Consider the following 12,684-nt stretch of genomic DNA (forward strand, 5'->3'; position numbering starts at 1 on the left):
AAGTGGTTGCTACACATGATGTATTCCAAAATAGATTTTGTGGATTGTGTAATTTTCATTCATTAAATCAGCACATAGATTGATGTGCTAATCCCTGTTTTGACCATATTATTTCAGGTGACGATCGGAATATTTCTGAAGTGTATGTGGCTGGAAAGCAAGTGGTTCCTTTTTCAAGTTCCGTATAAATTTATCTCCCTTTTCCAAAAAATCTCCGCTGATCATTCTGCATCTGATTTGGAAAATATTGCTTAAACACGGTGCCTGATCATCAGGAACGACACCTCATTCTTGTTTCATGTTTTAAGGCTAATGAACATTAGAAATTTTGTTAGACCTTTCAAGAATTACTTCACCAAAATTGTCAGAGTTCTAGAGGAAATGGATATTTAAATTTCTCTGTAAAAATAGCATGTGTGCATTGATAAGGGATTTGGTAAATACCTTAATTAAAGAGGACACTTGCTGTTCCTTTTAATAATAGTGTAGGAAGCATTACAAAGAGCAGTGAGACTCTTATTGTCTGTAATGCATATGAATTTCAAAAAAGCCAGTGCTAGTAAATTAATTTCACAGATAATGAATTTTGTAAAGAATGCAATTTCCATAATATTATCACTAAGTATGGAAAAATCAGTGACATTTTGGGGCATTTAGAACATTTTCCAGTTTTCTTCAGCAGCCTATTTTTTGGAAGTAATCATTTCATTTAAAACATTGGGGGTTTTAAGAGAAATTGGATAAGAAGCATATATTTATAAATAAATAAGGGTCCTTACTGTCAAAGAGTTCGGATTTGGCATTCATAGTCAGATAGAAGAAACAAATAAGAAATGGGGCATTAGTCACAGGGAGATGGGCTGGGAGAGTGGAAGGCCTGCATTGTTCTGTGATACTGTCAGCTGAAAATGCATTTCTGCAGACTTTGTTCCTAAGTCTAGAAGTGGTCTGCCTGATCTTCTACCCAACTCCATTGATTTACCTTTAGCTGAGTGACAGCTGAATGAAATGTGTTGAATTAGAAGCAGGCACTAGGATATCTGAGCAGGCTATGCAATTGCAAACAAATGCAGAGGTTTTTCTGAATCAGAGGGAGTGCTTCATCTAGTTCAGCCTCCTGCAGAACCTTCCCAAGCTCATTTACTCCTGGCTGTTCAAACAAGGGGATAACCATGACCCTTCTCCTTTCTGTAAGGGAAGTGAGTGGGTTTTTAAAAAAATCCGGGAGAAATGGGCTATTTCTGGCCATTACCACCTTTGATTTGAGGTGGAAATTGTCAATGGAAAAAGCAGTTCAGCCTTAACGTGCTCTGTGTGGCAACCATAATTCCAGCTCTTAATAAATCCAGGTAAAAAATGTTCCTTTTTTGTTTGGGAAATCTATGTGACTTCCTTTCTTAAAAAAATCTATTTCCCTACCTTTTATCACCAACTTTTTTTGTTTTGTTGTTGGTTTTTGGTTTTTGGTTTTGGGGTTTTTTTTAAGATTATTTTGAGGAGAGCATTTCTTCTTGTTTCTTTATTACATTTTTGTAACACAGAGGATGTAAGCTTTAATTTCAGTGTCAACAGAGGCAATACTGAGTTACTATAAACATGTTTTAAGGCCTGCTTCAAATTCCTTTGATTTCACTAAGCTTTGTTTGACGCTTCTGTCTCACTGCCTGGTGATGTAAAGGCACAGGACTTCCCTCTGTTCACAGAACAAGGGAAGTCACTGCACCAAAGTCCTACTTCATGTCTGCATCTGAGAGGGTACTTGTCCCAATGTTGCTGATAACATTCTGATTGTGAAAGCATATTCAGAGTTTATGTACCATTATGGTTATGCCTACATGAGACAGTATAGCATCAAGTGGAAGTGTAAAAGCTAGCTAGCTTAGGCACTTATGGCAGTTCAGTCTTTCTGGTGTGGCTTTTTTTTGCCAAAGCCATGTAGCCCTACTGAACAGCTTTCATTTCCTCTATGTCAAATGCTTCTTAAAGCTTTGGGAGTCAAAATTTAAGGATTAAGATTTCCACATTCCATCAGGCTGTTTTCTTAACCATTTTGGTTTTGTTTTTCATGTGTCCCAATCACCTACACGGTTGCACACTTGCTTGGCAAATACAATCTTCAGCTCTTTAACTTTCACGATTCAGGGAGCATTTTTCCTCATGAATTTTGACATGAATTTAATTGACCAAATTTCACGTTCCAAAACCAAAGATCTGTGAGATGTGTTTTAATCCTCCCAGTTATTGTTTGAAACTATTTTTAAGGAGTTGCATGGTTTTCAGCTTTGGCTTTCTTGCAAGAATATTTTCTGGAGTGAAGGTTACACAGCCTTGTGTACAATGTATGTTTGTGCCCTATTTCTTCACTTCCAGAGATATGAATTAAATCAACGCTTTTATTTTAGTGGTAGTCTTAACTGTCTCCGACTTCATTGTTTTCCCACTATTTTGTAGTGCTGTTAAAAAAGAAATTCAGCATTTCTTCTTAAAAGATTTGCAGGGAAGGAGGGGTTACTTCTTTGAAAACTAGGAACACACAAAAACTTCAACAAATCCGACATTGTACCACTGGCCCTGTTACAAAGGGGCTCTCTAGATTACTGCTGCCAATGAGCTTTGTATCTGAATACTGGCTGCATCGTGAGCAGTTTGAATCCTGTTAAATTCAGGCACACAGTAGGAACTCAGCCTTTTCATTATAGTTTTTCTAGTGTCTAGTACCCATATACTACCCAGACTTGGAAATGGAGAATCAACTTTTTAAGAATCTCAGCTGCCAGAGCTGCTGCACCTGGCAGTGCCCAAGACTGGGAGGAGTGAGGATTCAGATGGATAGCGTGACAGTGGGTGCTGAGATGCTTAGGGTTAAAGGAAAGAAACCTGAATTTGATGTGAGAGGAAGCCAGTGGAGGAATTAATACAACAAATAAACTGGGAGGTACTTTCAACAGCAGCATCTTAAAATTGAATGGAGGAAGACTGTAATGCCAGAAATAAAATTGTAAAGTGAGGTTCCCTGAGGTAGTCCCAAAAGCTTGTTAGTGGGAGGTGGCTTACGCATGGAAATTTTAAGTTTTAGGAGATACAGGGGATGTTGTAGCCAAACTTCTCTGAAGTAATCTTGGGGAAATCATTGAGGATCCCACTGTGAAGTTTTGGTCCTTGGGGCTCACTGGCTATGAGTAGATTACCGAGATACTTGATACAAGAGGGGAGGATCAGTAGATTAGAGCAGTACTGCTGAGACTTACACATCTACAATGCAGTTTAAGACTACATACAGACCATTTCCTTGGGTAAATGTCCCCACTGCATATGCAGTTTGAAGCAGGCCAAATAATTGGTTCAGGCTCTTAATGTCTCTTTTAGAGGCTGGAGTATATTGGGCATGCAGCTGAGCCTCTGGTGCAGTTTCCTCCAAAATAAACTTAATCCTTTTGCAAAACTACCCTGCAAACTGAACCAGGGTTGAGTAGGGGAGGGTGGTTGGGGTAGGACATGACTATTCCCACTCCATCCTCTTGTCTCAGAACTTAGCAGCTGAAGACAAATTAAAGCAACCTCCTTCCCTCTTCCTTCCTGTTGCCACCATCCCCAACACCGCCGCCCCCCCCAAAAAAAAAACAACAACAAAACAACACCCAAAAAAAAAAAAAGGAATTAAAAAATTAGGCAAACACTAAGGGGAGATGAGTAACTGGAAGAAAAGAAAGGGATAATTTTCAGTCTGCGTAAATTGAGACAGTGCTACTGACTCAAGGTAAAACCTCTGGAAAAATGTACATGCAACTGTTTCCAGATGTCACTCCCCATTTGTTCTCTTTCCAGACTGTGGATGGGATCTTTCTTTCTTAATGTGTCTTTGTGTTCAATGTTAGCACACCACTGAGACACAGGAAAAAAAAAAAAGGGTAGTTTGTGGAAAGCTTGCTTGCTGGGACAATATGGTTACTGTGTTCTATGTTCAGATGAGCACTTATTTATTATAAATGGAATGTATTTGAATTACTGTTATATGTTGATCTCATTGTGTCACTTTAGGTTTTAATGAAATGCTAGTAAGTATCGTCTGTGCATTATTCAGCATTATTTGAATTATTAATGTATGGCAAGTGGAGTTCTGCACTTTAAAATGTTGCCTTGGCCTAATGTTTGTATTTATTCTGTGTTTTCTGTGCAATCAGAAAACTTTGTAGGAAAAAAAATGTGCATTTGTTCACATCCTGAACATTTTCAGTATTGTAAGTGGACTTCCTGTTAGAAAAAGAAAAGTTAAAATGACCCTGATTAAAAGTCCGTGCCTAATTATGCACTCATGAATGAAAAAATTGTAATGGTTTTATGAAAACTGACACAAATACTAATGTTTTAATTTTAAAATATTTACAGAGAAATTGACTTTTAAAATTTTAATCTTGATTTTGCAGTGCAGATTAGCAAAAGTTAATAATTATTGCTAAATGTCTACTGTTCTACTGAACAAAGGAAAATGTAACTATTCTTAGTTACACATTTTAAAAGAATACACAAGTCTTGAAAAATAAAATCCCAAGTGCTTTCAAAGAATATCCCAGTTTTAAAAGGAAAAGATTAACATTGCTCGGAGAAGCTGTTTCAAAGTACTGTTTTAAGCATTTCCAGGAGCAATCTGTAACAGATGATAAAGTGGACAGCTTTTAAAATACTGGATTTGCACAAATAAATCATGCTACCTTATCTGCAGCCTGGTGTGCAGCAGTGGTCGTTGTTTCTAAAATGATAGTGTACAACTAAAAGGTATTTAAAAAAAAGCCAAGGGATTCTGAAAATTTGAGAAAGGACTGGGGAAAGAAAATGAGAGGAGATTGGAAAAGGGTGCTAGCAGAATACAAAATAATGCAAAGTAGAAGGAAGCTAGATCAGAGGAACTCATGAAAACAAGATGACATGTCAGTGAAGTTTTAGGTGGGAAACAGAAAAAAAGATGTTTTCTGGCAATGTTCTGTTAAATCACAGCCCTCATCCCTTCTGAATGTCATTGTTGCCCAACAACTGAGCCTATTTCCAAAGCAGTTACTTACATACTTAATTAGACAAGCCCAAATAATTGTAGCTAATCATAGCATAATTATATAACACTTCTCAACTTCTTAACCTCTACTTCAAGATTTAAATCAAAATTACCTGTAACAACTGCAGAAGAAACCTAATGCAAGGGCACGTTATGCTTTACCTCCACGTGCCCTGTGAAACATTTGGCATTGGCCAGGCCAGAGACTGAGCTGGTCTGGTCCCGAGGAAGGCTCCGCTCCTGCATGCCCCAGATGTCATCCCCTGTCATGTGCCTGGTGGCGCAGTGGTGACCAAGTCTGGCACAGGAAGACACACATCTGGTGTGACTAGAGTAACTGAAAATAAGCTGCTTTAAAAGTCAGATTGTTTTGAAGTTAAGCACACTGCAGAGAGCACAGCATGTTTTAAATTACATCAGCGTATACCCAATAGTGAACTTCTAGGTATTAGGAACTTTGACTTAAAGTTGCTGGTCTGGTTTTGGTTTTTTTTTTATAAGCCCTTGTACAATATGTGCAACAACTTGTGCTTCTCTCAACAGAGAAGCCAGCAAATTACATCTGCAAGGCTCTCTGTAGAAAAAGCAATAACAGCAGCAACAAAAACAATTATTGGGAAGCCAAAAGGACATCAGCAACATCAACAGCAATCTGTTGTGTAAAGCTGATAGAACTGTTAGTTTTTCTTGAAAGGCTGAGCAATGTTTTTGGAGGGATGTTTCCTGGAAATTTCATTGGAAATTCTTTCCTGGAATACGTCCTGAATCAGAGTGTACTCCAACCACTGAGGTCCCCTGTGGCTTCTGTAGAGGCAGTCACTTCTGTAGATGTGAATGCAATAGTCATGCCCAGATCCACACTTCCTCCCCGGTCAGGACTCAGAAGCATGGATTTGCTTTAATTCTGGCTTTAGTTTCTGGCTTCTCATACACTTGGTTTTAGTATGGAAATAACTATGCTGAATCAGTGAAGTTGGGAGAAGGATAAGGCTAAAAGGCAATCTTACACCCGCCCACCTAGCACTTTGACTCAAAATATTTGTCCTGTCAAGTAGATGTTACTATGTTTGCACAGGTCTTAGTGATTTGGCTTCATGACTTGAGTCAGCTAGTAACAATCCAAACCAGCCAAGACCAGGATGTAAACTGTGAGCAGCTAAGAAAAGCATAAAAATGTTTTACCTTGATCTGCACTTCAGTTACCAAAGGCTTTGCTTAGCCCAGTGCTCCTAGGCACATTTAGGTACAAATATACCCTGGAGATAAGCCTTCAGTAGAAGGGACTAACATTAGTGACAACTGAAGGCTTTGATCTCTGTGTCCTATCTGGCCTTGTGGCTTTGGAGCTGGTTTATGTGTTCCTTTAAAGAGCTTTTACTGATGATGCTTTTAAAAAGTAGTTGCAGATATGCCTTAGCTGAGGAAGTTTGCAGCCCTTGCTTCAAGATGAACCTTCTTTCCCCAAGGGAGAATTCACATCTTGCTGGAATAAGCGCTTCTGATTCTGGTCTGCTTGTTGCCTGTTGTGTGTAGGCTCTGGTTCTTTCGTTTGTGAAAAATGCCTAACTGGATTTAATGTTGTTGAATTTATCCTTCCTGTTGTACTCATGTAGTTTCAAGCAAAAGCAATGTATTAGGGATAGTGGTATATGTGATTTCCACTGTTCTGCTTGGTTTTAGTCATGCTAAAAGGGAAGTCATGTACTGTTGAAACAAATAAAGAGGCCTTGTGTTTACAGCAGCCCTTATCTCTTTCTGTGTTTGACTTTGGTGGAGAGAGAGAAAGGTGGCAATCTGACTGATGAAGATTTTCAGTGAAGACTATAATACACAGCAAGGTGTTGGAGATGCACAGAACTTACATGTTCCCTGCAGAACGTGGGCACACCCGTCACAGAGGTTTGCATACTCTGCTTAGTATGCATAACGTTATTTTAGGGAATCTTTTTTCAGATTCAAGACTTACAGCTTTTCATGTATCTTTATTACCAGATTTGTTGGCTCAATAAATCACAGCCAGTACTTCAGTAACCTTTTTATTATTTCGTGTCTAAGTAGACTATCCTGAAATGCCACCATCTAATGTTTGGCAGCAAGCATACAGAGTCATGTCTCCTTTAAAGTGTTTTTCTTCACTTTTTTTCAAAGCTTAGGCATAAAAATGTCCCCAGTCTCAGAAGCACTGAAACTCATCAGAATTTTTTTAATTTTTTAAAAAATAAATTCTTTTTAATGTTTTATTTTCTTAAAACAAAAACTACCACAGGAGAGCTACTAATTACACACTGAGGAATTGTATGCTGAAATTTTGAGATTTATGTGCAATTTATTACCAACTTATGCAAAATTATGTGCACAAGAAATAAAGCTGTTCTGTATTTTCATCAACAAACTTATCAGCAGAAGTCATGCAAACTACAGAGGAAAGATAAGTGAAAGAATACTTCTTTATGGACTACTGTTCTTAATAGAAGGATCCATTTAGACTTCCAGTTTAGGAATTCTGCTTGTTAACATTTTATTTTGGAAAACAGCAGTAAGAAATGCTTTGTTGATACTTACCTATTTAAAGCGGTATAAATCCCAGATGTGAGCACAGATGTTACAGTATAGAGGGTTTTTGAGTGAGTTTGAAAATTTGAGAGCCTTTGGGTATGTTGTCAGTAAATCTCGGGCTACGATTACCTGTTTCACCACAATGAGTTGATGCAGGCACAGTGTGCACAAGTGACCACAGAATTTGCAAGCTTAAAAAAAAGCCATTGAATAATCATGAACACATCACCAGTGTAATTTTCACCAGTCTTCTCCCATGGCTATTAAGAATACAAAGACTTCTTGGTTTGGAATCAGATACTAGATCATTTATAACTGAGCTTAATAGGGTTACAGTTCATAAGTTAAGAGCATAGTTAAAATGCAAAATGAAAGTTCCTTGCCCTGTGCTTGTACTCTGTAATTAGCTGTTCTTCCTTCCGAAGGAGTGAGTTTGTGACTGCATTCTTGCATTAATTCTGATTAAAACTGTCCTTTAGGAATATGGCCAGAAATGCCATGAAATCCAGATGAAATATGAATGGTGCCTCTTTATTTCGTATTTTCTCCTAGAAGTACCATCTGAAAATATAAAAGGTGTTTTGCTTCTTGGAACCTCTGGATGTATTAAAACCATAGGCACACTTCAGTCTTAGCCCTGACTTAAACAAATCTCAATCTCCCAGCACACTGGTGAAGGTTCATAGCTGTAAGAAACCCAGCTCCTCTGATAATTCATACAGAATATCAGTTCCAGCTAGCTGTGGGCAATGCTAATGCTCATATTAGTGCTGTAAAATTGTTCCCTGAGCTTTTAGTTTTGAGAAGGAGTCACCATTGTTTTATTTTCATGGCTTGTGAAACATCAAACAGACTTGCCAAACAAGAGCAGTGCTGCCTTGCAGCACCTGGCAGCCAGTGCTGAGCAGTCCTCCCCTATGTCAGCTGAGGGGCTGCATATCTTGGGGGCGCTTCCAGCATTGTTACGCAGATTCACATGCTCTGAGGGATAATTGGGGGGAAAAAAGAAAAGTCTGAACTGTGTGCAGAAGATGCTATTACAGAAAAATTCACAGATTTTTTTAAGCCTAAACCTATAAAGAAATGAACTCGTACAATCCTCTGCTCTGACGTCTCCAAGCCCTGAGAGAGGGGTGGCTGAGTCATTCCAAGAGGCTGTGCCTTCATCTCATACCCACCTGTGGGGCTGAGCACCTCGGTGAAAGCCAGGACACACACAGAGTCGGCTGGAGCAATTAGGGCTAGGGTTGTTCCAGGCACAGTGTGTAGGAGCAGCATGACACCATGCACATGCTAAACACTGTCTCGGCTCATTAGGGGAGTCTTGTTCCCTCAGTCGCAATGCTGTGCTGAACCCTGTGTTAATGGTTTGGGAGCTTGCTTGGACACCCCATCGCTCAGCCGGCCTAAACAAGCAGTGCAAACTCCCACTGGAGGCCTGTCGGAGAGCAGGGAGCTGAGCGCAGTTTCCTGCACTCCTGAGCTGGTGCCCCCATCACTAAGGCATCCTCACCTCAATGCTGTCTCAAACTGTCCAAGAGTAAAATTAAACTCAAATTGCTATACTTGCACTGCTTCTGATACAAAAGCCATCTCAAAGCGATTCGTGTGTACAGACAGCTCTCAGCTGCAACTCTGCCTGGCCAGGGAGGAGCTGCTGCTGCATCGGCCTGTAGGTGCTGGTTTGGGGCTGAACCCAGGTGAGGCAGTGGGAGGTAGGACGTGGCATGAGCAGCCTTCATAAACCCCTGCCCTTCAGTTTTTTCTGTCTTTAAAAAGAACAGTGGTTGGCAATACCGCCCCTGCTTTGTGAAACCCTCCGAGGAGTTGCAGGGGAAAGGGAAGAAAATAAGAGAGAAAAAGGAAAGCAAAACCAAAGGAAGTAATGAAAGGAAGAGCAGGAGGGGAAAACAATGGAAGAAACAAGCCTTTTCCTCCTGCTTTTCCCTACTTTATTTCCAAGGCTGTATCTTACAGAAGTGTTTTGGACCAGTGGGTACAGCCCATGGGTGGGGGCAGTGGGGAGCAGGCTGTGAACAGAGCGTGGTACCCACCTGTGCTGCTCTCCCCCTACCCTTGCACAGCCCCTCTGCCTCTTCTCCTGGTGCACATCTCCTCAAGGCTGGGCTGCCAGGGCATCTACTGTCTTCCTAGCCCACGGCAAACCGCAGCCCTCTAACAGTGCCCCCTCACAGTGTCATGTGCCATCACCTTCTGTGAGCATCTCCACATCTTCAAAGTATGGGCATCACCTAGAGAAGCAACTGCTTGCAAGAAACATAGAGCCACTGCCCTACACACTTACTGCCATTTCACACTTTTGACTCCAGTGACTTAAACCCTCCATTAAAAAAGTCTGACCTGTACAGATAGTTGGGGTAATAGCTGAAATCCAGGGTAGGAGAGATATGAGGGTCTTAGGTGCTACACTGTCTGATAGTTGTAGTACTTCTTTGAACAGTGCTCCAGCCTTCTTGCAGTGTTGAGATCTGCACTGTAGGACACAACCTGCCCAAAGGAACACTCAATTCCTTGGTGTTTAGGACATGAAAATCACATTTAAATTCAAACCACTACAACAACAAACAGGACAGTAATGTGGACCTTCTAGGATCTGTGGAGTCACCTGATGGTTATTGTCCAAACAGCAGATGCTACACAGGCTGCAATGCTGAAGGCTACAGCCTGTGAAAGCATGAAAGACATGCTGAATGCATGAGTTTGTGAGTCACCAACACCATTATATGTGTGTGCCTGCAGGATCTGTGCCAGACACTGTGGCTGAGCTCCCCTGTAGGACACCTAGCAGTAGGTTCAGGTGTGTTTGTGCTTGAAGCTGACCCTCCTTATGATTTTCTGGGTCTTTCCTGCAAAAACGTGATTTAATTTAGATTTCTTGGAATTGGTCTGGTAACATTTTCCCACAGAGATGCTACTGGATGAGAAGAAAGTAAATGCAATTTTAAGGTGATGAAAAAAGAAGCACATAGTAAGAGCTGCAGGATGGGAGAAGGAATGGTAAAGCCCATTTCTACCTTATGCCTTCTCCCGTTCCCCCACCTGTACACATCATAAGTGCAGTTCACCTTTAATGCAGCCTCAGGGAATCTTACTCTAGGTTATTTTTTCTCTCCGAGGCTGGCAGGAGAGCCTCAGCAGGGCCTGTCACTGCCCGGAGAGCAACGGTGTGCCCTCTGTGAGGCATGGACTGCTTTCTCTTGCTGTAAAGGGGAAGCTTAAAGAAGAAAACAAACCCAGCACAAACTCTAGTTTTCCCCGTGGGAGAAGAGGTCAGCCAGCTCTTCTAGTCCTTTTATTCAGTGCAACTGTGGCCTCCAAGAGGGACTATTTTTATAGTAATGTTCTAGCTTTTTTGCTCCCTTTTAATCCCACACAAGAAAGATGAAGTCAAACAGCAAGAATGGATTACAAAGGAATTTATTTTATATATGCTTTATATATATATATTATACATATATGAGCATTTTTCATCCCTGCTTGAGTAAAGAGTATCTGTTGCTAATGCTGGCAGGGGTGGCTTTTGTATCTAGTCAGGATGGTACACTGCAATGAGAGATACAAGTATTTAGGCACAACTGACTGTGCAGAAAGAGTGAGGCACACTATCAGTGCAGTAAAAAACAAACTTTGTGATAGAGGAAAGTAAATGGCATTACCTCCTTAACACATCACCTCATTAAACTGATGGGTGATTTCAGGTATGGAGACTATGAAGGCATCCCTGGACTCCTGGACAGCGGGGTCCAGGGCACTCTTCCAACTCCTCACCTGGGCACAGGGTGGACTTGGCATCATCTGGAACTATGGTGGGGATTTGCAGAGGGAGCACCTTCCCGGGAGATGGCACTGCAGAAACAGATCAGTTCCCCACCAGACACGTGGCTACCTACCCCTCATTACCCTAAATATGAACCGTGAAGATGCAAAATTATTCTACCTTACAGTCAGCAACATCCCTGCCAAAACAGCCATCTGATTGCCCTGCTTGCAGCATTCAGCATAGAGCTGCTTTTAAAATCTGATGTGAATCATTTTCTGGTGGGAAAAATTTCTTTTGACAGAAGTGTTGTTTCCGGTATTTCATCAAATACAGTGGAATTTAACTATCATTTGGGTAAAATGTTATTCAGTAGGAATTTTCACAACTGGCAGGATGTATCCCCCATGGGCTTTGAGTGAAATAGTTGGTATCTCTGAGCAACCAAGTGAGGCAAGCACTCAGCTGAGAGATCACGGGAGCAGTGTATCCCTGTATCTGCCTGGAATCTTTTTTCTGCGATGCTGAAAAACAGCCACTCCTAATATTAACTCATTAAGTGTCACTTCTAGGGTATCCACTAAATCCAGCTTAGGCTGTCAGCAGAGAAAGTTGCTTCAGTCTAGTGATTGTTTAGTGGCCTCTGGTAACCGAAATGCAACTGAATGAAAAGAAAAAAATAGGGGGGGGGGGGGGTTGTGTGTGTGTGTGAATAGAAGTAAGTACAAGTTCACCCATCGTAAACAGAACTTATTTTCTCCTGGCAAATGATGTCTGTAAATCCTGCTGGGCATATTAGCCAGCTGTGATACTAACTAGGCATCAGGCAGTTTGCACCTACACAACACTGCTTCTGTGAATCCACAGAGGACTTCAGCTTCACACTGGTAACCCTGGCCCTTCCATCTTCAGACCAAAAAAACCTCACCCCTTTCTTATTTATTTAAAAGCATCAATCTGGGAAAAAAAAAAAAAAAAAAACCCAAACAAACCTACAGCAAAGGGGAGTGGGCTCAGGCAGCCCAGGGCTGTTGGCAGTGCTCCTCATGTGGAGAGTGGGTGCACCCCCAACGGCACACCAGCCACTGCTCGCCTCCTCCATCCTCCTGCAGGGGTAACTGTGCTCTTCCTTACACAAAGATGTAAAAGGGACTGAGTGGGTCAGACCAAAGGTTTGCCTAGCACAGCTACCCTATTTCTAGTCAGGCTGATAAACATAGATGTACGGGACGACAGCAGGACACAGCACAAGCCTCTCCTCACAGTCTCCCCCCGCTTTCAGTCAACAAGTCCAAGAAGTTTA

The 12,684-nt window shown here is 41.2% G+C and overlaps 1 protein-coding gene across 1 annotated transcript in view; it reads left to right on the top strand.

The window, feature by feature from the left end:
- The window catches only part of GDA (guanine deaminase), a 32,377-nt gene extending 25,589 nt beyond the window's left edge, over positions 1 to 6,788 (top strand). Inside the window, exon 14 of the mRNA XM_055791118.1 lies at positions 118 to 6,788. Within this exon, the coding sequence (XP_055647093.1) occupies positions 118 to 188 (71 nt within the window). The 3' untranslated portion in view covers positions 189 to 6,788. The remainder of the gene's footprint in view (positions 1 to 117) is intronic.
- The last annotated feature ends 5,896 nt before the right edge of the window (positions 6,789 to 12,684 follow it).

This window comes from Falco peregrinus, chromosome Z (assembly GCF_023634155.1).
Source record: "Falco peregrinus isolate bFalPer1 chromosome Z, bFalPer1.pri, whole genome shotgun sequence".
Lineage (NCBI taxonomy): Eukaryota > Metazoa > Chordata > Aves > Falconiformes > Falconidae > Falco > Falco peregrinus.